The sequence below is a fragment of the Pseudopipra pipra genome, chromosome 14, assembly GCF_036250125.1.
Source record: "Pseudopipra pipra isolate bDixPip1 chromosome 14, bDixPip1.hap1, whole genome shotgun sequence".
Classification (NCBI taxonomy): Eukaryota; Metazoa; Chordata; class Aves; order Passeriformes; family Pipridae; genus Pseudopipra; species Pseudopipra pipra.
This window is the reverse complement of record NC_087562.1, coordinates 18949864-18977801: the sequence shown is the minus strand read 5'-3', so window position 1 is coordinate 18977801 and position 27938 is coordinate 18949864. Positions and strand designations below refer to the sequence as shown.

At 39.0% G+C, this 27938-nt stretch overlaps 1 protein-coding gene across 1 annotated transcript in view; it reads left to right on the top strand.

The window, feature by feature from the left end:
• Positions 1-27938, top strand: part of LOC135422230 (transcription initiation factor TFIID subunit 4-like) — a 146726-nt gene that overhangs the window by 70566 nt on the left and 48222 nt on the right. Inside the window, exon 13 of the mRNA XM_064671298.1 lies at positions 5556-5612. Within this exon, the coding sequence (XP_064527368.1) occupies positions 5556-5612 (57 nt within the window). The remainder of the gene's footprint in view (positions 1-5555; positions 5613-27938) is intronic.

Sequence of the window (27938 nt, the reverse complement as noted above, 5' to 3'; positions counted from 1 at the left end):
AATATTTCTGGCAGCAGGAGGAGTAGGAGGTTGTAGCTGATTTGTTGTTGTTTGTTTGATTTTATTTCTGATTTTTTTTTTTTAGAGTGGTGCTTTATGCAGTGAAGATACACAGCTTGGGGTTGTCCTGGTTTTCAGAACATGAATGAATCATACTTGTGTGTTATAATCTATAATAAAGTGGATCATGTTAAAATTACTGTGTTAATTCATCTGCTCAAACTGGCTAAATGCATGTTTATTTTATTATAAAATTAACTTTGAAATTTAATTTCCAATATATGCAGTCTATTACTCTGCTATTTTGAGTGTTCTGTGTTAGTAGCACAAGCCTGTCAAGTTTTTGGATCTTAAATATAACAAGATATCTTATTCACAAGAATAAGATCTGTTCTGTAAAAAGAAAATTTACATAGTAAATGGAAAGTCATGTTTAGAGTTGTTTGCAAAGTTAATTAGCATTTATGGATGATAGTGATTTTTATAGTACTATGGGCTGAAGGGCCTTTTTATTGGAGAGCTCCCTGAAATTTGGCGATGCAGGTTCCCTTACACACGTCCTGTGATGACTTGAAGGGGCTGCTCTGAGTCAGAGCTGAGTTCAGCCAATTTAATCCTTCCCCTCTCTTCTGAGAGCAGCCTTCTGCAAGATGGACTTGGAACTCCCTTCTGATGAGAGGAGAGCAGAGATAATCTCAATGTGCTGGGATAATTTTCTGAATTTTTCAGAATTTGTCACTGCAATTTTAATGATTTCAATATAAATCATTTCCCAGGCCTGGGCTCTTGCATTCCACCTCAGCGTGGCTGTAACGTTGAGCAGCGTTTCACCCTCAGCTATGATGCTTTTAACTTCCACTTTTTATTAACAAAGCTAATGTGAAAGCAAAGTGTTTCATGTTGCCGATTTAATTTCTTTAATTAGAAGTGAAAGTTATAAGCTGGTACAGCCGTGGGTGAAGTTCTAATGTCATCAATGGGGAAAAAATAGGTTTCAAATTGAAACTGTTGGCACAGCGGTGGCTCTCAACAGCACAGCACCTGCAGTTGTGACTCTTGACTTTATTTAATGAAAAAAGATGAAGTTGAAGCGTTAAAGGCTCCACTCTATGTATTGGGAAGGGGCAGTAGAGCTGCAAGTGCCTTTACTGGGATCAGGTGTAGCTAAATGCAGGAGAGACACGGTGAGACATTTCCTACCACAGGTGGAACAAGCTGAGAATTCAAAATTCTTACAGATCTAACAGAAAACTTTTTTTTGGTGGTGGGACAAAAATTTAACAACAGTGCAACTTTGGTATTACTAATCACAACAAAATACTGAATAATTTCGATAATTACATACATCAAAGTACTATTACTCTGTCCAGCTGCATACATAGAGTATCCTCCAATTTTAAAAGTAATTGGTGCTTGAATTTAAGTATTACATGGGCTTATTATTTTAAAAATACTGTTGCTTTCTAATTTAAGGCAATTCTGTGAAATCCAAAATCCCCTTAAAACTACACTGTTAGATGTGTAATTGTCTGTTTGTGTGGCCTCCTTCCTTAACACAAGCAAGGGGAAAAGCTGAGGTTTGGAACATTAGGGAGTTTGGTAACATGTAAACGAACCCCCCTTATTTCTGTTGTGCTTTGAATACACACATTAAAATATGCTGCTTTTCATACTTTGAAAGTCCAATATTTCCATAGACCTAATGTGATCTATGCAGGTTTCAGATAAATAGGATAGCAAGTTCTTTAATACAAAGCACTTTCATTCTTCACAATTAAAATATCAGGCTGTCTGGTCTAATAAAGTTACCTTGTGTTTGGGAGAAATGTTAACAAACCTGGTTTGGTGAATGAATTCTCAGTAGGAGACAGCATTTAATGTATTTAAAAAGTATGTAATCTGGTTAGGATCAGTCCTAGGTTTCTTCAAAATTACTATGGGAAGCCAGCTTGCTTCTAAAAGTGTTTATTCATCAACAGGAAAATACATTACATAAATACAGCTTGCTTTATTTAGAGATCCAGGCATTATGAACAGGGAAGGGAAGGCAAAGGAGTTGTGATAAACTCCTTGAAAGTATTTGATTTGGTGGGTTCTGTGATTAGTGGGTGTTTCCAAAGCTTTAGAGGAAGGAGACATTGATGTATTAAAAGATTTTGGGAAAGCATATTTCACAGAACAGGTGAGATGCTGCATATTAATATTTGGATGTTAGAGGGGAAAGGAGAAAGGAAGAGAAACCCCAAAATATGAATGACTTTGAAGAAAAAGTTAAGCTGCAATTAAAAAAAAACTAGGAATGATTAGTCAGTAGCTTGACAGAAGTAAGTGTAAAATACTAAAATAATTGCTTAGTAAAAATGGTGCCATGCAGACAAGCACTGCAAGAGCTGAGCAGCAGCAGAATTGTTCAGACTCTTCAGAGGAAGGGAAAGATGTTCACGTGTGGAATGGAGTGTAAAGGGAATCCAGTGACATTTTTAAAGCTTATCTGGGCACCTCTGTTAAGCTTGACATTTTCATTTGCTTTAATCTGTGTTGCATCAGCACTGAAGAAGCATTTTATAATTTACATTAGATGGTAAAGTGAAGAATTAATGAAATAGTTGATGTTTATACTTGCCCTGTAACACATTTTAGCCTCCATATGCTGATTTTATTTCTGAAGGTTGCTGACATGGTAGGCAGCAGGAACGTATTCTAGTTTTAAAAATCTGGTTTTTTAAAAACTATTAAAATTTATCTGAACACAAAAAGAAACAGAAAATATTTACAGGTAAATTCTTCAGGTCTTTTAGTAGTAATGACACATGCAATGTAAAGTTGGAATTCTGCTTGTCTGAAACGAGAGCTAGCCTGAGCTCTTTGGAAAGGCTGTTTGGTGTGGATCCAAGGAATAACTAGAAAATCATTGCATTATTCTAAATGTAAAAGTAATTCTACCTTCACCTTCAGTCTGGATTTATATATGTAACTTCACCTGGTATTTTAGATCTTTGTTTTTGAAATAAAATCCTGTATATAGTATCATTCAGGAGCTAAGTATCTGGTCTCACCTCTGCAGTAATTTTCATTATTTATTTACTGCGACCAGGCTGGAGGTTTACACAGAGCAGATCATCTGCTTTTGCTTGGTGAGATTATCCTGAACTCCAGATCTAATTTTATTGGGTTGGTTTCTGGGGAGGGGGGGAAACCTCAACTCTTAAATGTGTTACTTTTTTACTGTGTAGCACTTTCAGAGTTTTTCCTTCACTTACAGAGTCTAGGAAACTGCAGTGTTACTTTGCATCTATTGCTTTAATTTTTCTCACAATGTCCCCAAACACAATGCAGATCTGGTGTGTTTTCCGGGGTTCTATCACTTCCTTGTAGAAAGTTGGTAACAATATTAGAGGTCTCAGCTGGATTCTCCCAAGACACTCTGCTTTCTCCTTAAGCTGATGTGCTTTTAACTTGTGCTTTGCATTTGGCAAATGTTTCAGCTTCATACAGTGGTATAACAACACTTTGTGTTTCTGTACTGCTTTCACTCTGAGACTCAGATGGCAATAGAAGTTCATTATACGTTTATAAATTTATCATCAAAACCCATGAAAGGGCTAAATGTGCTTTTCCATACATCATACTGGAGAAACTGAGGCTCACAGTGATTGAGCTGTCACTGCAAAACCACAGAGCAAGGACTGGTTCAGCTCAGTTCATAAATACTTACCTGAGCCCATCTCCTAGAGAAGCAACTCACTGAATGGGGTGATGTTCCTTTGGTTTTTAACCTGATAGGTTTAAATCTAATCAAGTTTTTAGTAATTGCTGTGCTGAATAGAGCCCTAGCTCTCTGGCAGATCCACATATTTCATGAAATACCTTTTTGTCCTTTGAACATTAACTAGGTCAGGTTATCTACATTTTTGTTTGGCCACAGTGTTGGAAGAAATATCAGTCTGTGTTAAGGAGGAGTTTCTTTCTTGGTTGGCACAACTACAACACGAGAGTCTGACTTGGTCATTGGCCATCTCAGGTTTTAATTTGTCCTTCACTGCAGACACTCTTCTGTCAAACAGCCTGTTGTGGCAACAGGCACAAAAGGTGTTGGTGTTGGAAGGTGGAGCTGATGTGCACAGTGGGAGAGTGTTAAGCACATCATCTAAAAATCTCATTATTGTTTAATTTGACCGTGCTTTATCATTACTGTGTTTTATATGTGTGCTACATGAGCTGAGAAAAAACAATCCCAGTTAAAAAAACAAACCAAAACAACACAAACCAACAAAAACTAACAGGAGAAGGGATAGAGAATTCAGTGCCATTGTTGCCCTGCCTGCCAAATCAGAGCCAGGGCACTCTCCAGGTCTATCAAGAATACTGTGTGACTCTTTTAAGGGTCTCTCTTTGGTTTTCTTAAAGGATTTTTAAATTCTGAACAGAATATGGTAAGAGAAATTCAAACACCAGGAAAAAACTCTGAGCATATGTGAGTTTGCAGACTAACGTTCTTCCAGGTTTCATGTCTGTCTTCAGCATAGCAATAATCAGAGAGAGACAGAGAGGAAAGGGCATAGATATTCTTATTCCTTTAGGAGTTGTGTTCATGGTATCGCTTTTAATCTTGAGGAAATACTGAAATAAAAGTACTGCATCTCTCAGGTGGATGTCACAAGTTCTGTTGCAGCTTCTTGCAACTTTTTATGCAGCCTTTGCTGAATGCTGACCTATCAGGCAGTTATAAAAGTATAATGCCTGTATTATCTGCCTCTTGAGTTCTGAATTCCATCATTTTGAATGCTCAGTGAGCACAAGTAAGAATTGAAAAGTTTTAACATCTGGTTGTAAAATAGTCTGTATCTAAAGAAATGCACTGCTGTGGGTTGTTTTTGCAATTAAACAATTATTCTTAATGGGTTTTTAGAGCTGCTGTTCCTGGTTTTGAAGGAAAATACAGAGGTTACCATTTAGCAATATTTATCCAGTTTTAGAAATGACAACAGTAATATCAGTAGTGCATGAATGGGTTTAACATGTGTGTGTTCCTGTGCTGTGCTCACAGTAAGCTCATGGGGTAGTAGCATCTTTATTATGATTTACCTTTTGGGAGGGTGACTTTACAACTGTTTTCTCCACGTTCTCTAATTAAAAGCTGAATTAGAAACAGTAAGTTTTAACATAAGTGACTGTAAGGAGTTAAATAAAAAATTTCAGATTGTGGAAATGGTGTCACTTTCACTCTTGGATGCTTGAATTCATTTGTATGAAATAATTGAAATCTAAACCTGTATGGAAACTTTAGCATTGACAAAAACATGGGGGTTTGGGGGGTTTGGGTTGATTTTTTTTAAATTTAAATCTACAGTAGATCTTATTTACAACTGAACATTTAACAGTCTTTTGGGTGAGGTTTATGGGTTCGAAATTGCTTTTCTATCAATTTAAGTGCCCCGTGTTTGATACTTTGTGTCCTGTTCCTATTGCTTTGCTATTTTTTAACTTACTGCAACAGATGAGGGGTTCTTAAACCATCTGTTAACCTTTTTTCCCCATTTTTTTTAACCATGTAGAGTCGCTCAAGGCAAGAAGACCCAGAGCAAGCTAGACTGAAACAAAAAGCAAAGGAGGTAAGCAGAGCTAGAGATCATTACACTTGACATTTCAAGGCTCGAACATATTAATTTTTTATGCCTTGCTACTTGTATATCGTTAATAAAAATCTGACTAAAAACTTTTTAGGATGTATTTGTTGCTTTGCCTTTGATCTTAATGTTTGCAAACTAATACATTAATACATGTGAAGCCTAAGGAGATTTTATAAGAGAATATTTCCATACATTACATTTTCATTTCCATTTTAGGTAGCTGTAGCTTTTGTTGGGTTGTTGATGACAGCAGCTCTAGATTTTGGTGGAAAATATGTGCCTTTGTCTTTTTTTGTAAAATGTCACTTTCTTAGAAATGTGCTACTTAACAATTTTGTTCTTGTAATGTTTTTCAAATAAAGTAATTGCCAGCGTGTGATGCAGTGGAATATTTACTTATCTGTCTAAATTACAATAATCTAAAAATTATCAAATAACTTCAGATCAAGTTGTGACATGTTACTCTAGGAATAACAATTTGTGAACTATTGAGTACCTTAATTTGCTTTAAATTGGAGTGACTGTCCTTTGCTTAAAGCATCTCATGCTTTAGGATTGGGTTGTAACTTAAATCAGTCAGAAAGTCTAAAATATCTATCAGTTGAAAGTAACTTCAGCAAACTAATGCTGGTTTTTTTAGCCAACTTCCTTGGATATATACATTAACAGGTAATAATTATATATTAGAAGCTAATATATATGGAAAAATGCAAGTTTTTTATTGACCTGTTCTTCCTGTTTTGTTTCCCCCTTGACAGTGTTCCATAGTCCCGTTAGCTATACAGATTTTGTATATATAACAGTAAAAAAAAAATCCAGATTCATGGCTGAGCTTTATTTCTTTATTTCATTGTGATTGTGTAGTAAAATTTGCTGAAGTGAATTCTTGTAAATGTTACACCAGGCCTTAGTGTTTCCAGAGCTGGATTTGTCAAGCAAGTATTGAAATGAAATAGAGTAATCAAGTTATTTGGCAGGAAAAGAGACAAGATTTTAATACTACTTGGGTTTTGTACGTAGCTGGTGTATGCAAAGGAAGAATCAGATAATTAATGGCAGGCAGAACTTGCTGTTGAGCTGAGAACCAAAGCTGCTGGAAGTGCAAGTGGGCTGGAATATTTAATTCCATGGCATTGCTGCCACAGAATTTGCTTTCATGGCAATTCTTTTTTGGCCGCTGGAAACTTGAGGAAGCAAAAGCGAACAACAGGGTCAACCCCCCCATTTGCAGTGGTCCGAGGGAAGTCGGGGTTCTCTTGCCGGCCGTGCTAAAGGTGTGCACCCGGGCAGTGCTGGGGTGCAGCTGCAGCGCTGCTGCCCTGGCCGGGAATTGGGGTTTCCCGGAGGAGCCCATCGGCTCCCACTAGAGGGAGCGAGGCTGTGCTGGCAGGGAACAGCGGTGCATGGAACGCACTCGGAGCACTGAGAGCAGGGCTCTCAGGAAACAGGGAGCAAATATTTTGGTGCTAACCTAATTAAAAATGCTTGGATCACACCGGTGTGTGATTTTCAAGCAGTGCTGTTCCTGGGAACAATAAGATTTGCAGTTCCAATTCCTGGGCAGGGGCAGAGGAGGGGCAGGGACTGAGCTCTGCTCTGGGGGGACCAGGGACAGCAGCCAGGGAATGGCTGGAGCTGTGTCAGGGCAGGGTCAGGTTGGATCTCAGCCAAAGGTTCTTCCCCCAGAGGCTGGTTGGGCACTGCCCAGGCTCCCCAGGGCAGTGGGCACAGCCCCAAGGCTGCCAGAGCTCCAGGAGGGTTTGGCTGATCCTCTGGGGCACAGGGGGTGACTCTGGGGCTGGGCCTGTGCAGGGCTGAGGGTTGGACTGATGGTCCTTGTGGGTCCCTTCCAGCCCAGCCCATTCTGGGATTCTGTGACTTGAGTCAATACAGGAGGAGTACTGGCTTTTCCCTTTGAGTGCTGCACCCTGTTCTTTTGTACACCAGCCCTACCTCCCTTCCCACCCTTCTAATAAAAGTGTATAATTAGCTGGCACTGTGCCTCTCTCTGAAGTTGAATTTCATTCTACATGTTTGAAACCATAAGAAATATAAGCATGTCTCTGTTTTTAGTAATCAGGTTTCTGAAACTCTTTCTTCAACTGGTTTAGAGACTTTCACTTGAAATATTAAAATTTATTTAGTAAAAACATTTTCTTTTGCAAAGGGGAGTGGGGTGTGGTACTGGCAAGATTTTGTTTTAATATTGTTCATATTTTTTTCTGCATTAGATACTGGATTTATGCTGATGTCTCCGGATATTGGCACTTCCAAAATAAAATATAACCCATTTTATAGTATAAAAGGTTGATTAGGAAAACTGTCTTTGGCATGCCTTTGTCATTTGCAATTACAGGCTTTGAATCAACGCCTCCAAAAATGTGAAAATTTCAAAACTTCACTGCCAGCTGGGCTACTCTTAAATGTGCATATGACCCATAACTCAGAGAGAAATTGGGTTTCTTCCAGGTTTTGTATAAGCTGATGAATATAATACTGTCAGCTTTGATAATAAGCTGGATTTGAAGCTGTGTTTCCATGATTTCTGTGTCTTGGGTATTGCCTGAAGACGTTTGTTGCTCAGATATTCTTCTGGACAATAGTAAAGTGACTTTCAGGTAGTGTTTTGAAAAGCACAAAGAGGGCACCCAAGAAACCTGCAGCACTTCTAGGCTGTGTTACTTGTTTAATGATATAATTGTCAGATAGTTTGTTTTTTCATCCCAGCAAAACAGCTATTTAGTATGTTCTGAAATAGGATAATGTTTCAGACTTTCATCAGTTTAAACAGTGACACTACTGTCAAAAATCAGAGGGAGAAAGTGAAATACCAAAACAAGTAATTTAAAGTCTTTTAAGAAAGTCTTCTAAATCTTTTAGGAAAAAACTTCTCAAAACATTTAAAGAACTGCAGAAAACATTGTCTTTGAATGCAAAATAAAGGTACCTATACAAGGATAATAGGATGAAGAGGAAAGAAAGCAGGCTAGCAAAGGGTATTTGTTGCAAAACATTCTCCTTTATGGATATTTTGGAGTTTTCATTCAGTAACACTCTGTTTTTCTTCCTAATTTAAAAAGAAAAAAAAATTAGTCCAATTTATTTCACAGGACATCTACCAGTTCCCTTCTTGTTTATTAGTGTCATGAAGACAGTGTACAGTGGGATCTTTTGAACACATTTTAAAATTAATCTGTAAGGTGAGGATTGTTGGGTTTTTTTTTTTCTGTAACTCCATCTTGCTCATTTATTAGCCAGTCTTCAAACCACTCTGCATGTTATTTAAACCAAGTTGGCATAAATCAAGTTTAAACTGCATTTAAATACTTACCCAAGCAAACAGAAGGCCCAATACATATGGTCTTATTGCAGGGACCAGATAACTGAGGTTTCATTCCTACCCCAGCACTGTTTTAGTTAAACCAGAGCAAACCCACTCTGATTCCAGCTTGAGTGACTTATTTTGCTTTAGTATTAACCTGTTTCAAATGGACTGGAGTGAAAGCAGGAGAATGTGCCTTTGGGGGGCTTTATGGCTCAAAACTCTCCCTTTACTTTCAGACTTTTAAATTGGTGCAGCTTTTTGTCAGTGGACAGCATATGATTGTTTTAATGGTAAACCTATTTAATAAACTATGGAAAAGTACTTTCCATTGAGACCATTTCAGGGAGAAGTGCTGCTCTTCAGCTGTTACTTGTTGCATCTCTTTGTAACAAATTCTGAGATGTTTGATTTGTACAATTTAATGTAAGAAATAGCATCATTTGTGAGCAGTGATTAAAGCTTTTAAAGTCAAGTTTTAGGAAACACACTGATTTATGTAGTCGGGAAGTGAGGCAAGTCACAAATGTAAGTTAAAGAAATTATGAGTTCTCTAATTTCCATTAAAAGGCTTCATTAAATAGAACATAAAACAGGCCATATGACTGATAGCAGGAATGGATCAAGATTAGGAAAAACTGAGTCAACACCTAGTAATTAATAATACAAATGGTTTCAAGGGAAGGCAGGGAGGGTAAGATCCTAAACATCCTTTCTGTCAGGGATATTTTTCCACATATTCAGGGTCTGTTGGCTAAAAATGTTTTAATTTAAAGTCAAGTAGCTGAGCTTGATCCTGAAAGATTAACTTGGTTAAAATCTTTGTGTCATCACCAACCGAGAATATTGCATAATAATAAAAACTTAAACCAGACACCATAAATGTCTGGGCATGTATCCAGGACCTAGATCAGCTGAGATAACACTCAGTTGGATCTGCTCTCTGAGGACTCCTTAACCATGCAAGGGAAATCTCAGAGCTGTGGATGTACATCCTATGGAAGCCTTAGGATTTTGGGGAAGGGAGGAGCCAACCCTTTGCATACCTTTGTCAGCAGGGGTAGCCCATCTTCCTGAGGCTGGACAAGGGCCTTTAACAGGGATGTGCATTTGGGGGGTTGCTGTTGGGAGTGTCACCCTGGCCAGGAGCCTTGGGAGTGCTCAGCTCTTGCATCAGCTGAGCAGGGACAGGTTTTTTCCATCCTCCCAGAAGAAGCTGCATCCAGCATTGTGGTAAGCACAGTGCTTGGGTGCTGCCATCCCCGTGGCTGCAGTGCCCTCTGGAACAACAGGCTAAGGTTTAGACTTTAAACTATATCCTTTTCTGAGTTATAGGCAGAAAAATATGTGGACTGTTAGCAGATGGGTTCTATAAGAAGCTATAGGATCCTTCTCTTAAAAATAATGAAATATGTACATCATATGATGTATATTTTCCGTGGCTCTAACGTTGCCTTAGAGATTTTAAATTCCTCAGAAAAACATAACTTGTCATAGCAGAATTACTGAAACTCTGGTATCGTTTACTTGGCGATTACAATATGAAAACAATTTTACTCTAAATAATTTCTTGTCACCACACTAATACTTATTTATCAACTCAGTAGAAGTGGCTTCTTTTAAAATATTTAAATGTTAGTTTACTGCAGTTATCCTGTTTTCATAATTACTGAAAATGAAAAGCAAATGAAAAGGATTTGGGGTTTTTTTGGCAAGTTCATTTATTTTCACCTTTTTAGCAAAACCAAAGTCCTTAAAAATTATACTAGTAATGCAGAGCTTCATGATGAGAAATCTTAGTAGGTTCTCTATTTTATCGTGCCTGACATAAAAATATTGATTCAAAAGCAACAATCTTATCTTTAAAAGGTTTCTTATAGAACAGTCCACTGAGAAATGGAAGACTTGAGCAGGAATAAATTTAAATTAAATTTCCAGTTAGCTCTCTAACCCATCTGAGGGTCAGTAGGTGGAAAGAAGGAAAAGCCGGGAATGTGATACCTGAAGTAATGATGATGCAACGTTTAGGCAACAATGATTCCTCAGAACAGGGTTATTTCATGAATAGTTTTCTGCATCAGGTTACAGTGCTGTAGCTGTGATGCAGAAGGAATGCAAGTATTTTTGTCAATACATGTAGAAAGTTGGGTAACAGGGTCGCTTTGTTTACACTCTCCCTGTACCACAGGTCTGTTGTTTGTACCCAGAAAAATGCTTTGACCATTCTGGTCCTGTTCAAGCCCACGGAACACTGCCCTGCATTTGGCTTTAGAGCACAAGGTTTTTCTGAAGTTATAAAGTTGTTGCAATGACCTCAAATATTAATATTAAACTTAGTTAGTATAAACACCTCAGAGAGGAGTGGTCCTGTCTGTTATCAGTCAAAATACTCTCCTGAAAATCCTGCTGCATTCTCAAGCTTTCTGCTCGTGTTAGCTGTGGTTTTTTTCCTTTTCAGTAGGTATTACTGTAGATGTACAGGTATATTATAGAAACAGTCACAAATTCTGGTGACTGAAGTTGATTATAACACTTATTGGAAGGACAGGAGAGGAGGGGCGTTATAATTGTATGTGCAAATCCTGCTGCTGAAGAAACATGCTAATGTATAATCAGTGATAAGTTTATTGCATATGGATCTCAGTGTAGATCTTCAAGATTTCCTGCGTTTCCAAGGATATGGTTCTGCCCTGCCATGAATTCTACAAGTCCTGAAGAACTTTGGTCAATAGTACTTTTACTATTCAGCAGAACTTCTTGCATATGTCTTTGTAAAATTGAAGCTAATGACAACTCTCCAACCTGTTTTCCTGAGCTTAGAGCAGAAGTTATCTGGCTGAAGATGAAGTGTGGTGTTCCCCTGCCTGTACAGAGAGTTAGAAACTGGATAATTGACAGAAAAATGCCAGGGGGTCAGAGGAATGGCCATAGCATCTTCTAGCTAAGTCAAATTGTTTTATTCCTGCTTAGGTAAACTGTATATTAACTAGATCTGAGTCAAGGGCTGGGGTTTTTTTGGTCTTGTCTGTAACCCAAACCTGACCCAAGCTTACCTCATTAGTTTACCAGAAATCTAAATTAAATCCAATCTTGTCCAACATAATAATTTTCTTCTACAGAATCAAGTTGGTGGCATTCCATGGTGATGCCTTATTTCAGCATACACATACTGCCTAGCTCTTGTTTAGTTAACATGAATGCTCATTTTTTGTGACTGGTTGTAACTGTTGGGTTTAGCATTCTGAAAGGGAAATGCTGTTTTAACTGATAGATGAGCCAAATGCACGGCCTTTCTTAAGTAAAAAAACTACTTTTATAGTTGATACATCTTTATAATATAAAGTAAGAAGACTCCTTTAATTTTTTTTTATGCTTGCTGTCTAGAAAAGGAATTCCTAGAACTTTGTTTAGACTGCTGTGAATGCATTGTGTGGGAAGGGTCGTTAGTATGGCATGGATGTGTTGTGAACCTCACAAAGGCCCCTGTCACATCTGTGAGTCTTTGTATGGGAGGGGTTTATAAGCAGGAAAAATGAGGTTGCACCGTTTGGAGAGGGGGCTTATGTAAAACAAAATGGGACAGGTCAGGATGGGATTGTTCAGCCTGGAGGAGAGAAGCTTTGGGGTGCCCTAACTGTGGCCTTGCAGGGCCTGAGGGGAACCTGCAGGACAGATGGAGAGAGACTCTTGATGAGGGCCTGGAGGGACAGGACAGGGGAATGGATTCACGCTGACAGAGGGTGGGTTTAGATGAGATATTAGGAAAAAATTGTTCCCTGTGAGGGTGGGGAGGCCCTGGCACAGGTTGCCCACAGAAGCTGTGGCTGCCCCATCCCTGGAAGTGTCCAAGGCCAGGTTGGACAGGGCTTGGAGCAACCTGGGCTGGTGGAAGGTGTCCCTGCCCATGGCAGGGGGTGGGACTGGATGGGCTTTAAGTTCCCTTCCAACACAAACCATTCCATGATTCTGTGAGTATGACAAGACAGGAACAAGAAAGCAAAGCTGTCTAGTCAAGCATCGTTCCTTGTTTAGCTGATGTCTCACTGAGTCAGTATTTGAAAGGTATCAGCCTTCAAATTAACACAGCAGCAGTGTAATTTCCTCAGATTTTGTATGACAAATGTGTTTGTTCTGATGCAATCTGCTGTTTGAGACTTTAGCAGCTATGCATGCAAATCAAATACAGCAATTGTCTTACCTTGCTACCAAAAGGTTCCTATGTGGTGCTCTGAGAATTTGGGGCATGAAGCAACAAACAGTTGTATACACTTGTAAAAGTTGACTTTTCCTTTGTGATTCTTGTTTTCTCGCATTTCCCAACAAAACTTTAATTAATTGTGTACTCTAATTTTCAAGTAAAACTAGTGAGGAAGACTCAACACTTATTTTCGAGGTAGAGTTTAATTCTGGTGTGAAATATATTTGGGTTGTGTTTGAATAATTCCAGAAGCGCAATACCTGTTAAAAATTCTGCTCTACCTAATGGATTTCATTTTTTAAAAAAGCAAAAAAGGTGGCAGGGAAGGAGAAAGAACATCCCTGTTGTTTCCATTGTCTTCCAGAGCACATGTACACTGATGGAGTCCTGGCTAATACAAGGTTGTTGTAACAAGTAATCTCTCATTATGAAGCATCAGGACTACTTAAATGTGAATGTCCAGAACTCGGGTTTAGAATGGTAAAAGCTTTTTGTGAAGAATTTGTGAATCTGAAGGTGACTTCACTTTTCTGAATTTCACCAAAATACTCCAGCAGGAACTTTCTCATGTAAAATAAATTTTTTGAAGATGATAAAGTAACAGTGGAATTTTCAGACCTTCAGATCTCCTGCAGTTTTCCTGCCATATCTGTAGGAATAACTAGTGCTACTGCTTTCTGATTTTGAAGCACTGCTGAACAAGTGGAGAGTGGCAGCCCCCTTTTTCTAACCCCTTTTGGATGCCTGAATAACCAAGGAACTGTTCTCTTCCATCTTTGTGGTGTGAGATTTGTGATAAGGGTGGGTTGATTTTGCCTGTCCTGAGTACTGACAGTTGCATCCAGAGTGTGCAGGAGGGGCAGTGAAGAATGAATGCAATAGTACTTCCTTTTCCAAAAGATTTTTTTTAATCTAATTATATAAATATGTACACTTATAGAGATATATATATATCAGATCAATTTGTGCAAGGAAGATGTCAAGACTGAATTTCCAGTTTTCCTTTTGCCTCGGTGCTATTCTGTCTAAATATGGGTCTTCCTCAGGTAGAAAAAAACCTTGTTAAACACCATTTGTCACCCTGTCATTGTCGGGGGAAAAAAGGAAAAAAATATTTTCATTTGGAACAAGCTGTGAATGTGGAAAAATCACATAACTGTTTTATGGGAACACTGCAACAGATTTACTTCCCTGCTAATCTGGCAAAATAACAGCACTTTAGACTTTAGAATATGATTGCCTATTTAATAAGTAGAGGGCAGCAAATGTCAGCTGTGTCTGCTTGTCAGAAACCGGGGAGGTTGCTTGGACAACAATCTTAATTATTATTTAGATGTTTTGGTCCCGTAGTCGAGCCTGCTCTGCTCTAGAGCAGCTTGCAAGGAGAGGTCAAGGTGTACTTAGGCTTCAGCCCGCAGGGCAAGTTTTCCCCCATCCCCTCTGTGCGCGTTGCTTTCTTACTCCAAAATAAACCTGAATGAGGGCTTTAGTTCTGCCGCTGAGCCAACATGTTTGTAAGCCCTGTTTGGCAGCCCCGGGCGCCCGAGGCAGCGCACAGCTGCCAGCTTTCATCTGCCCCCAGCTCCTCCGGGCGCTCCGTCACATGCGGGGCCCGGGGGGCCGAGGCACCTACAGAACCCTGTGTTCCCCTGCCCGCCCCGGCTGGGCTGCTCCGCGCCCGGCAGCCATCCTGCTCACGGCTCACAGCTCTCAGCTCACAGCTCAGAGCCCTGCTCGTGTCCTTTGTGTGAGACCCACTCACAGGGATCTCCCACAGCCCTGCTCCTGTCCTTTGTGTGAGACCCACTCACAGGGAGCTCCCACAGCCCTGCTCGTGTCCTTTGTGTGAGACCCACTCACAGGGATCTCCCACAGCCCTGCTCGTGTCCTTTGTGTGAGACCCACTCACAGGGATCTCCCACAGCCCTGCTCGTGTCCTTTGTGTGAGACCCACTCACAGACACGTTCCACAGCTTCCACAGCCCTGCTCATGTCCTTTGTGTGAGACCCACTCACAGGGATCTCCCTGAGCTCCCACAGCCCTGCTCGTGTCCTTTGTGTGAGACCCACTCACAGGGATCTCTCTGAGCTCCCACAGCCCTGCTCGTGTCCTTTGTGTGAGACCCACTCACAGGGATCTCTCTGAGCTCCCACAGCCCTGCTCGTGTCCTTTGTGTGAGACCCACTCACAGACACCTCCCTGAGCTCCCACAGCCCTGCTCATGTCCTTTGTGTGTGACCCACTCACAGGGATCTCCCACAGCCCTGCTCGTGTCCTTTGTGTGAGACCCACTCACAGGGATCTCCCACAGCCCTGCTCATGTCCTTTGTGTGAGACCCACTCACAGGGATCTCCCACAGCCCAGCCTCATGTCCTTTGTGTGAGACCCACTCACAGAGTCCTCCCACAGCCCTGTTTGTGTCCTTTGTGTGAGACCCACTCACAGACACCTCCCCGAGCTCCCACAGCTCCTTCCTGGCCAGTCTGGGAGGGTGTTTCCATGTTCTGTCATCTCACAATGGCAGGACCTTATTTGAAATGTGTACATTTCATAGAACACGCTGCTTTTTGTAAAATCTGGGATCTGTTTCTAGCCTGTTAGTGGAAGATGAAAGAGTTCATGGGAGCACAGTTAAACCTGAAGTTGGAACGTAGTAGTAAAATTTTTAAAAGAGTAATTTAAAACTTCCTTGACAGCCCATATTTGAGAGAGTTGAAATATATGCATGTGATACTTTTATATATCTCCAAGTAATTTATTAAGATACGCAGGACTTTAATTTTCACGGATCTCTTGAAGAATATTTTATTTAGCAGATTGTAAAATCAGAAGCAAAGAATCTGATTCTGTAAATCTGCTCTGTAAAACTATGCTAAAATTTTCCTACAAGGCTCATCAGCATCTCCTGTCTGTGCTGGGATGTGGCAATTAATGTTTATGTACTTAGGCATGTGTGGATGTTTTGTGGAGTAATGTGAACATGAGCTTTGTTGTCATTTTCAGGTACTTTATTGTGGCAGAGTTTTTAAGGAGGATTTAATGCCATTAACGATAGGGTAAAAAGTGTCTGCTTTGATTTACTAAATACTCAACATTTCTGACTGTAACTAGGTTATGTGCATACTCTTCTCTAAACTACAAGCCAGGTGGCAAGTCAGTAACATGCTGAGGTCACGAAAGGTGTGTTAGCATCTATTGCCTATTTTTAGTTTAGTCTTGTCATTAAAAATACTGTGTCAGCCTTTGAAAGAGTAGTTACATCATCTTAGTTGAATAATGAGATGCTCAACATACCCTGAAAAAGTAGTTACCTTTCAGTAATAGCAATCTTTAAATAAATAAAACATATTATTGCCATTCACAGTGCAGGACTGGATGATTGTTTTTCCCTCAAGTATGTGTTTATTAAAGGTAGATGTAATTATCTCTAAAATGTAAACACTTGAAAGGTATTAGTGCATTTTTAATGTTATTAGGCAGTTGAGTAATGATTTGTGAGAGTTTTGTTTTCATTTAGTGTTAAAAATTGTTGCTGAATTGGCGGCTAACTTCTAGTTTTCTATGGAAATGGTCAGAGATATCTGATTTTCTGGAATGGGAAGGTGTGTTATATATATTTGTGCTGATGAGTGTCTGTACACTGAGGTGTTACAGCTTCCTCAAAACTGGTATCTCAGTATCTGGTGGGGTTGGAGTGAAGCAAATTGAAAAACAGTGTGATGCAGTTACAGTTCATGGGTTTGTTGACTCTGCACAGCCACGAAGAACAGAGTAGGCTTCTTATACCACTGTGTCCCTTCCCTTCACAAGTTGTTTATATTCAGAACAGACATTTATATTCTTGAAATACAAATAACACCATGTAGATTCTGAAGATTTCTCTTAGTGCCCAAAAGCCATGTTCACATGGTAAGATGCTTGAAAATCTACTGATTTCCTAAAAAGTAGTAATAAAAAAAAAATCTATCCTGGAAGAAGAGCTCATATCTGGCAAATGTGTTGGATAATCCAAGTCAGCTTTAGGAAAGTGTCAAATAGACAAAAGGGGAAATTAGAGCATAAAAACTAAACTCAGGTGTTAATTGTGCTCAGGATGACAGGAGAGGAGGAAAATGTTCACTCTGCTAGAAACATACTGGAGGTGAAACTGGGGAGAAGAGAGCACATTTTTATGAGAAATAGGATAATTTTATCTATTTATTTTCAAAATCTGTGTTTAAATTCTGGAGAAATTTGATACATGTTTTCATGAGGAGCCCTTATCTTAAGGCAGCCCAGGGCTTTGTGTCTGTAATGGACATGTGCCAGCTCTGGAGAAGTGGGTTGGGCTCCCCATGTAGGGTACCTGTAGAATATACAGGATATCTGCCATGCCTTACTAGGACAGGTCATGATTAAGAAGGTTATTGAATATACATTATTGCTTCCCTGTATATGCGGCTGACTAATTAAGTAAAATGCTTTCAGCTTCCTGTTTGAGAAACAGTAAATTCAGTATTCAACAAAATTGTGCTCTCTTTTAATAATGGTCTGTCATCAGCATTTGCCAGCCTTTCTTCTTAAGCAATATGTTCAGGGAATCTGTTGTGTATTAGGGTGTGTCAGGAAACAAAAATATGGGATGGCTTTTTTCTGCCCTCTAAGAATATAAGTTGTTTGCATCTTTTTGCTATTTTGCCTTTTTAGTGATCTAGGTGACCACAAGATAGCGTGTTACAGACCTCCAGGTTGCACGGAGAACATCTAAAGGTTATGCAGCTGCAGTAGCTAACCCTGTAAACGTCTCTAATTAAGTCTCAGATGGAAAACTTCTACCTTATTTTAGGGTGCAGAAGTCAAACAATGCTCTGAATTTTACCAGACACTTCTCAGAGGAGAAAGGTAACTTGAGGTCATGAGAGGCTGGCACAGTTTTCTGAGACCAGTTGTTTATCCCAGTTTTGTCAAGGTTTAATCTTGGTAATTTACATAGAGATAGAATTTACTTCATTATACAGAGCTAAACTTTAGTGTGTTTTGGGTGCAGTCATGGTGCTCAGGAGAAGATGCTGGGTCTCAGTAATAAATCCATATTTATTTGATGTTTTGGATACAGAGCTATTATTATGCATATTTAAATATCTTGTACATTGTTATGTTATCTGAAATGCATATATTTCTTAAATTTGTCAATGGATGCTTCTGTTAACGTTGCAGTATGTGGTGACTTCTGTGATCTGCTCAGCTATACAAAAGAAAAAAATTCATAAATGTACATTTCATAAATACCCTCAGGCTTTAAAAATAATTCCTCAGTTAAAAAAATGCTCATCTGTCCATGTAGCTGTGTGGAAATTATTTCTGTAAGTACTGAAATATGAAAAACAAACGCCCTGGATCCGATGGATAAGGAGATGTCTGCCTTAGGAATGTGAGGACGTGCTGGGCTGGGCAGCAAGTGTGAGAATGATCTGACTGTTCCCTGGTGAGGATTTTTATTTGTGCCTCTTAGTGCGTCTTTGCTCCTGTCACTTTTTGTATGTGTGTCCCTCACATTTAAAATGTTATAATTGAATTCTTCTGTCACACCACTGTAACTCTGGAGTAACTCCATTGACATCAGTAGCAATATTCTAAACAAACAGAATTTGTCCCTCTGGTATTAGATATAATCTCATATCAAAACAACTCCTGTGGACAATTATGATTTATTGTTATCAGCTGCACTTAGTATTTTTACTGACATGCAAAATATGTTTGTAATTGTACATGTAAAATAACCCGTGTTGGTGTATATACCATTTATTTGAAAATCACATCTAAATTTTGTGATTTTGCATTAATTTCAGGGTTTGCATATTTAGCATTTATTTCCAGTCTTTTCACTTAGATTTGGTTATTTAAGATGCAAATAAGAACATAAAGGTTTTCAGTGTTTTCTCCTTGCAGTAGTCTCGGGTTTAATTACAGCTGTCTTTGATAATAAACGTGTGCCTGAGTTTGTGGTACATTTGATCAGGCTGTTGGTGAGTGGGTCCAGGAACAGTAAACATTTGTGACAGGTTGTTTGCTGAACACTTCCTGCGTGCATATGGCAGATCATAGTTCAGTTGTTAGCAGATTATCCATCCTGCCTTCATGTTAAAAGAGGATCCTTCCAGCCCCTGCTTAAAGCTGTGCCTCACCATCCCAGGAATGGGTGTGTTGGGTGGGATCTGAGGGATGGTGGGACTGTGAAGGGGGAAATGAGCACAGCAAACAGCTTGTAGTGATTCCAACCTTCTGCTTGTGATCCCTGAGAAGTGTCTCTCGTGAATTTAAAGCTGCTTTGGAGCAGTTAATCACTTCTGGAATAGAACATTGTTAAATATTCTTCAAATTTATAGCCAAAAAAGAACCTCTAAAGGTGTTTAGAACCATTATTACTTAGGGGCCGGTATTTTAACCCCATATATTTAAAACTGGACTGGTCAGAAAAGTATGGGGTTTTTTAGACATTAATATTTTGAGCATCTAAACATTAAACAATATTTAGAACATAAGGAAATGTTACCCAATTCGAACAGGAAAGTCAAATTTATTTCTTTTTCAAGCTTGTGAGGACGAGGAGCCTGTAATGAGGGAATAATCTGGAGTTCTCCTCACTTATTAAAATGAGCCGAGGAATAGAGAGCAAAGAATATAGTGGAATCTTTTTGTGAAGAATTATATTCTGCTGATGGTGACACACATTTTAGACTGGTAATGCGTTGAAGGATCATAGAGATCTAAATCAAATGTTCAATTTGCAATAAATTGAAGATTAATTAACCCCCCTGTGTTGTTTTGGAGATGGGGAGAGTGTTTGTGGGAAAAGCAGAAGGAAGAGTGAAAGACTAAAAATATTTTACTTGAAAAGATGAATGTAAGGAGGTACATTTTAGATCATCTCATTTCCTTTTTAATGCAAATCTGATTCTTTGATTATTCACTTTTATTATTTATTTATCCTTATACAAAAGGTAAAAATTATGACATATTGGGAGCGTAGGCATTTTCTATAGTGCAATAATAGTGCAACTATTGCACTCCATTCATCTATTGGTGAAAAAGGATTTCAAGAAAAAATAATTTTGAATAGAATTAATTAAGGGATTCTTAAAGTGCTAAGCTTAATGTAGCTGCAGTTCTTTAAAGCAGAAAAACAAGAGAGAAAACAAATAATGCCCCTTAAGCAGATGCTTATTCACGTAGGATAACTAGTCTTTGATTTTGGAGAGGTGGTGTGACTTGCAGCTGAAAACCTTGATTTACTGCCGTTATTTATATCTGCAATAAATGAGGAATAAGCATAAAACATGAAAAGGAAAATTAAGTATTATGGTAGTTCTCCTACTTTTTTATTTTATTTACATGAAATAGGCATTTTTTAATGGTGTGTTGCTGTGCCTTTTGTTGACCATATCTGTACGCCAGGTCTGTCTGCTTGTTTCCATTGGCTTGTCATGTTCACTAATTAGGGAACTGCTGCATGATTCACCTTGTTAATTAGAGGGACTTGCACACAAAGGCCCTTCGGGCAGTGCGAAAGAAGAGCCTAGCACTAGTGCCCTGAGAAAGCTACAGCCTGTGAAGTAATTCTTCTCATCTACCTTCTATTTTTTATTTGAAATGAATAAATCATTGAGATTTTCCTTGTGGAGTGAGAATGCAAGAATTCACATCTTTGTAAGATGTAAATTATATGTGATCAATAGAAGGGGAAGACTACTGTATTGTACTTACACGATTCCCTAATTTACTGCTTGTCAGCGCCTGAGAAATTGCTTGAAATATTTTGTCCCCAACACTGTGGTGTGTTGTTCCCTTGATCTGCAGGAGGAATGAGCAGTAGGGTTTTGCTATGGTTAAATCTAAAATAGAAAAGATGTAGATTATTTAAATTTCGAGCTTGTTTTGCATCCCCAGTGGAACTTCCATTTCACAAGCGAACCCCCAGCACTGCCCCCACAACTTTTAAGGGGAAGAAGGTGGTGGGTGTGTGGCTATTTTTGTTCCTGGAGTTTCGCTCTGCCTCAAATCTCACTTCTGAACAGAGCAGCATACTTGCTATAGTGTGTGTTCTTTAGTTGAATATAGTTTCAGAATAAATTAAATTTGTTTTTGTCATGTCACTTAGACTTGATCAAACCACAATCCAGGCTGCAGAGAAGGATATTGCGTTAAAAGTGAGCAACCAGTCGCTACACTACACATTCCCCATCTGTTTGTGACACTTCAGACATTAACTCCAGTGCCATTGTCTCTAACTGTTTGATTAAAATTACTTATTACAGCCAAATGATTTTTAGTAGATTGCTGCATTTGCCTCATTTCCTCAAATGAGACTGGCAGTTTCAAGATGCAAATTTCCCATAAGAATGCTAGAGCACTGGTATCAAAATCTGGGCATTTTCTTTTGGAATAATCTAGTTAAAACCTCTTACTAGAATTTCTGATTAACTACTATTTTAAACGCACTTAAAATTTCTGCTATTCTGAGATCTTGTGCTAATGGCATATAGCCACAGAAATGTTACCAAAAAATAGAAATACGTATTTTGAAAAAAAAATTGAGAAAATGCTTCAGGCTGACTTGAGATTTTATGGTCTGAAATACTGTTGCTCTTCACTTCCATGAAGCTGAGCTCTTCCCGTGTGCCTCAGTCTGCAGCTGACTCCATTGACAGACTAACCAAGAACTTCATCTTTTTGGTACAGTTCTGCTGCACTGCTTCTTAATTACTTCAGTTTACAAGGGTGGCCAGAGATGGAACAGAAATAAAAGTAAAAAAAAGGCCATGCTCTGCTATGGACACTCATGATGCACAGAGAAGATTCTGCAGATAAAATTCCTACTCAGAGTCCCAGATACTAACACAGAGTTGAGGTGACCATGGAGAGTTTTCACCATCCAAATAACTGTTGTATTACTCAGACACCATGAAAGATTCTTTAAAGGGTATTTTCAAAAATGTTTATTCTGGGGGTACTTCACCACCTGAAAACCAGAGCAGTGATTCCTGTCCCAGTCCGGGGCTGAGCTCAGCAGCTCTGGAGTCCCTGGCTCAGCTGCTGGTGTGGGGAACTGAGGGGAGGCTTCCTCGGGAGGCTCATCTGGCCCTCATGTTGTCCAGTGCATGATTTTAAAAAAGCAAAGCTCTCTTCTCTCAGTTGAGTTAGCTCCTCTTGTCCCACTGTTTGTCAGATGTCCCGAACTGAAACCATGGCTCATTATTACCTTAGTGTGTAACTCTAAACATGACTGTCCTTCACACAGGCTTTCACTGCAGTTTATATTCCCTAATCTTCATTAAAGCATCAGTTTGAGTCCCCACACAGTGTCTCACTTCAAGGGGGAGAATATCCTGAGAATCTGGGGAGGGTGGGAAACCCCCACTTAGATTAACAGAGGGAGATGATGTTAATCTCTGCAGTGCCCAGTGGTGAGGAGGTTCTGTTACATGCACCTGAGCTGAGGAGCTTGATGATGCCATCAAGCTTTTTGACTCGTACTCTCACAATCATATTTGTGCTGAATGTGTTGTTTCCTTTGAAGAACAGCTTGAGAAGATTTGTGATTGTCCATTGTTGCTTTGCTCAGAAATAACATTGATTGATAATAATGAAATAAGAGATCTTGGGGTTTTTTTTTCAGCATTTTTTCTGATCTCACAACAAGTAAGTTACTGACATTTCAATAAGCTGCCAGCTCTAGTGATGCTGATCCTGCCCAGTTGTCTGTGCCTCAGAAAGCCTTTGCTCAAATGGTCTGTATTTGGCTTAGCAAATCTGGCAAACACTATTATGGGACCTAACAAACATCAAGGCTCAAAATAGGGGTGTCTTCAGTTTAGTAGAGGAGAGGCTGGAACTGGTGCTACTGGAGATAACTTCTTTGTTTGAGGAGTGGTATAACCAAAACCAAACAAAATGTAGTGGAGCTCCAACAACAGATTTTGAGGAATGAAGAAATGTAATTATTAAAGTTACTGGAAGGATCAAAAAAAAATCCATTGTTGTAGAACTCTTTCAGAAGTATTTGAGGGATATCTTCCTAAAAGTATTTATTATACCTTGTGTCACTCTAGGTTGGGATATGTAGCTGAAGAGATGGTTAGACAGTTGCAGAAATAAATGGGTTTAAGTTAAACCAAAATAGTGCATTGTATTTGGAAAATCAAAAAAGGCAACTGAGTATGATAGAAAATTACAAGACTTTTTAAAATCAAATCTCAAAATTCTTCATGCTTATCGTTTTTATAAGCTGTGAGTAAGCTATTAAGGATGTTTCCAAGAAAATGAAACCTGTATCATGTATATATGTATATAATCAGTTCAGACAACAGTATGTGGTCTAGAGTAGTGAGGAGATAAAATAGGAGTTTTACTGATAATTATTTTAAAAATCTCATTGAACTAAGTAATGTCCATGACTGGAGAAAATTACTATTAAGGCTTTTTCTTTCAGGGAAAAATAAAAATGAAAGGCAGGATGCACCCTGGCGTTTTCCATGTCAGAGTCTGACACATTGAAAGTAAATAGGGCACGTTTAAATTTGAGTAAACTTCTAAAACATAATGAAATTAGATGTAATAAACACAGATGTCTATTGCAGGAAGGACACTTGGTCCGAAGTACCCCAGTTAAGATTCCAGAACTGTGCTGAGATGCTCATTATTTTGAGAAACAGTCATCTTGGGGCTGAAACGTTCCCAGCTTAGTCTTTGCCCAGGGTGGTTTTTTTCCTAATACTATGCAATCATTTTTGAATGCTTTGAAAAGTGTGTGGGAAAGAAAAAAAGAGAAAAGCCAACAATAGCAAACCCAAAAGACAAACACCTTTTGCAGTAAAATCTTGATCTCGTTCAAATAGATGTGCGGCCATTGCAAGCCATGACTGGGGCTTTTCCTGAGGTGTCGGAGGACACTTGTGGAGGAGCAGCTCCAGCTCTGTATTGAAGAAAAGGAGATAGATTTTTTTCAGAGCTGCGAATGTTTAAAAGTCTCACAGAATGTGTTCAGTGTCAGACTTGCTGTTACACAGGTGAAACTCCTCTGGTGTTGCACTGTTGCAGTGCCTCTTCTAAACTTCAGCTCCTTTGGTTTCTTCCCAGCAGTAGCTGTGGCTGTGGAGCTCTGCTGACCTTTCGAGTGCCACAGAGAGAGGGGGGAGCCCAGCACGGGCATCTGCAGACACGAGGCACTTCTCAAGGCTCTCTGAAAGTTCACTGATGCACCAATCCTTCTTGATCATTGCCCTGGACTTGTTGAGGTTACTGCCAGCATTTTTAATGAGTTTCATTTTTTTAATTGCACCTTCTGTTGTGGGCATCTTAGGACATGTGTAATGGTTCCGCATTTCAGGCACTCCTCAGCAAAAAAGATGTTTTTCCGGGGGGTGTAATCACTGTCTGAGACTGATAGATACATGTTGCAGACCCATCAATTAAGACAAGCTTTTCCCAGCATATGACCCTGTTATCAGGAATTAAGCCATCCATTGCAAACAGAATTAGGAGGGATCTCCATTGATGCCTATTGGCTAGAAACCAGTGCTTCAATCATTGTTTATATGATCTTGCTTTCATCAAACATTTCTGCCATTTAGCACCCTCCATTGCCAGTTTTCTGCTGGGGTTCAGTGCTGCCTGCCTTCATGCTGGGCTGCAGTTATTTATAGCTTCTGTGGTGCTGGTGGCCTCTTCTCAGTCCTCGTTTCTTAGGTGGTATTTCTGAATATGTTGGCAATTGTAAGTAGACAAAATCTAGTTCTTTGTGGGCTGAGTTGGCTCTGTGACTACAGAAACTTTGACAATGCAGCTTCTATTCCCTTATCAAATCTTATATTGGCAGTATTTAAACATACATGACTTCTTCCTTAAGCTCTTTCTTCTTTATCTTTATAATCATCTCTGTGTCTCTGTCACTGGGTTATTTTCCTTCCAGGCCAAAAAACATCCCTGAATTCTGCCTGTAGGTAGAGAAACACCTCCTTGACCTTTCTCTCTCATGTGATGCCACTCCCTCTTCTCCCTTTTATTTTTCAAGCTATTTATATGTAGACTTGAATTTTTAAGAGTTCCAGTCGTCCTCTCACTTTCTGATCATATTGAAGGAGATTTCTCTTAGTGCAGTCCTTGGCAGCTACAGCTCATGCCCATATTTCATCTCCATCTCTGCTTTAGACAAAGCTAATTTCCATTTCCCTACATTTTCCCTGATGAATAAGTCGCGTTCTTGGTTTTTGGAAATTATTAAATCTAAATTTTAAGATCTAGTGTTGATACTTTCGACAGACATATGGCTGTCTTCCTTGTGGCATATGGCTTGTGGCACTTCTTTCTAAAATACCTAAATGTGTCATAACAAATAATGATGTAAAGAAAAAGAAAACAAACTCACATTTTAGAGCCTCAGTTTTTAGCTTTACTTTGTGAAAGCAGTGAAGTAGTGTTCTTTCTGTGGTTTTAATGCTGTGCTACCATCACAAAGAAGAAAATTTCATTGTCCAAATGATGCTTCCTTCTTATACTGTACTTTTCATCAAATGAGATATCTCTCAGTAGGTAAATGGCATGCTAAAATACATTTGGATTGGATAAGGAGCAAGGAACAGCATCTAATTTGTAAACATTTTTTCGTGTATAATATATTGAAATATTTGTGTTTTAGGTAAATATTTTTACTTTCAAAAAAGTTTATTGTTGTTGATTAGCATGGTTCTGAATTGAAGCATTGCTTTCTTCCCAGAGGGCAGAAATTTTAATATGTTATTGATAAGTATATCCATATTAATTGTGATGAAGGCAAGTTAAAGAATGATTTTGCATCTGCAGTCCAGTATGAAAATGAGAGTGTGAGTGAATGCAGCTATCAAACGATTGCATCTTGTTGGTTGATGTAGTGAGTTAGATTAATTTCTGCTAAATCATGTTAATTAACAGGAAATTATTTTATCAGGATGTATAGGTAGCGACAGGTGTTTCATTTGTTTAAATATCCAGAAATTAGTAACTGTCTGAGTTAGAAGATAAACTATATTGTAATAAGAGTCTACTTTGTTACTTTAAAATATGATTGATTGTGTAAAGTAAGAAGCTTAAGTAGCTTTAGTTTTATAGGTACTTTTAAGAGTCACTTTAGAACACTGAAAGTGGCTGCATTTAATTCACATTATTCTTAGTGCTGAGAGTTCAGAGGGTGATTACTATGGAACCAGGTGTGCAAAACTGGCTGCAAAGTCATGTCCACTTGACACAGAGAGTGTGGCTCCAGAGGACACTGGGGAGAAGAGCCTCCACAGGGCAGAGTTGTGCATTTGGCATGGGTGGACAAGGTACAGTGTCTCCTCTTTTCAACCAAAGCCAAGATACTGCCTTTTTAAAATTATTTTAAACAGAAATTACAATTGAGGATCATTTTTTTGATGAAGAAACAGATAATAAGTAGGAAAGAGACTGGTGCAGGTCATCTGATGTAGGCTAAGAAAAACCAGTATGTGACTTGGAGAGAAGACAAAGTTGGAATGGGGGTATGAAGAAGACAACAGTGGTGGTCAGTCTGCTCTGGGATGTTAAATAACACCCAGGAATCTTGTCAAATGTCTTGCTCATATGTATCCATAAACTGCAAAGATGTTTTATTGTAAGCAAATTCACAGTTAACAGTGCAGAGATGTTCTCCTAAGTTAGCTGGAGTACAGTAACCACTGCAAGATGAAGGCCTCTGTTGGTAACCAGTATCAGGATCATAGTTCTTTTGATTATTTTTAAATGTAATTTTATGATCCTCTGCCTTTGGGTGAGCTTTAAAAAAAACCCCAAACCCCACCAGTAATAATTTTTAAAAGATTAATGTGAATTTGTGCACTACAGTATTTATCAAGTATTTCAGCACTTCAGTCCTTATTTTATAAAACATCAGGATGCTGTGATCTCACTGATGATGCATGTGTTTGATGTATCAGAAATGTTTTGATCAGCATTCATGAAGGTTTACATAAGGTGGTTCTTTCCTGCTGCAGTTTACCATGGTGTGTACTGTAAAACCAGTACCAGAAACTGTATTGTGCTTCTGTCTGGAGCTTTTGTACCTGGCAGCATATTCCTTATTTGTATTAAAGTAATGTCTATTCATCCCACTGGGGTTTGATTATAAGTGAGGCACGTAGTAGAGGAGGATCCTTGTCTGGGGAGCTGATAGCATGAATAGACAAGCTGGGTGATGTGGGGTGAGAGGCACAGGGAGGTGAAGAAAAACGTCTTACCAGTATTCACCCAGTGAGGTAGAAGAGAGCCCAGCTCCTTTGGCTCTGGCTGTTCTCAGGCTTCCTGTCAGGTGCTGAAATTATAGGTAGTGGAAAATCTTGTGAATGTGTCAAAAATTAGTCTATGATATCAAGAGCTGTCTTCAGCCCTTCTCACTGGTTAAAAAAGAAAGGATGGAGAACCTGAGGAATATATGAGTGCAAACCCTTCTGTGGGCTCTTGAAGCTGTTGCCTGTTTTCTTGGTAGAACAGCACCGGACACTGCAGGTTTCAAGGAGGGCAGGATTTATCCCACTCTGGGGAATTTAGAGAAAAGGCATGTTTTGCATGTGCAAAAAAAAAAAAAAAAAAAACAAAAGAAGGCACTGTGCTTATATTCCATGTTGAAACAATCATGGTATAGTGCAGTACAGGTAGTACAGAGGGCCAAGGAAGTATTAGCTCCTGTGGGTTTGAAAATGGTGACTTTGGATAAGATACTCATATAATATTCATATAACCTTTGCATGATACCAGTT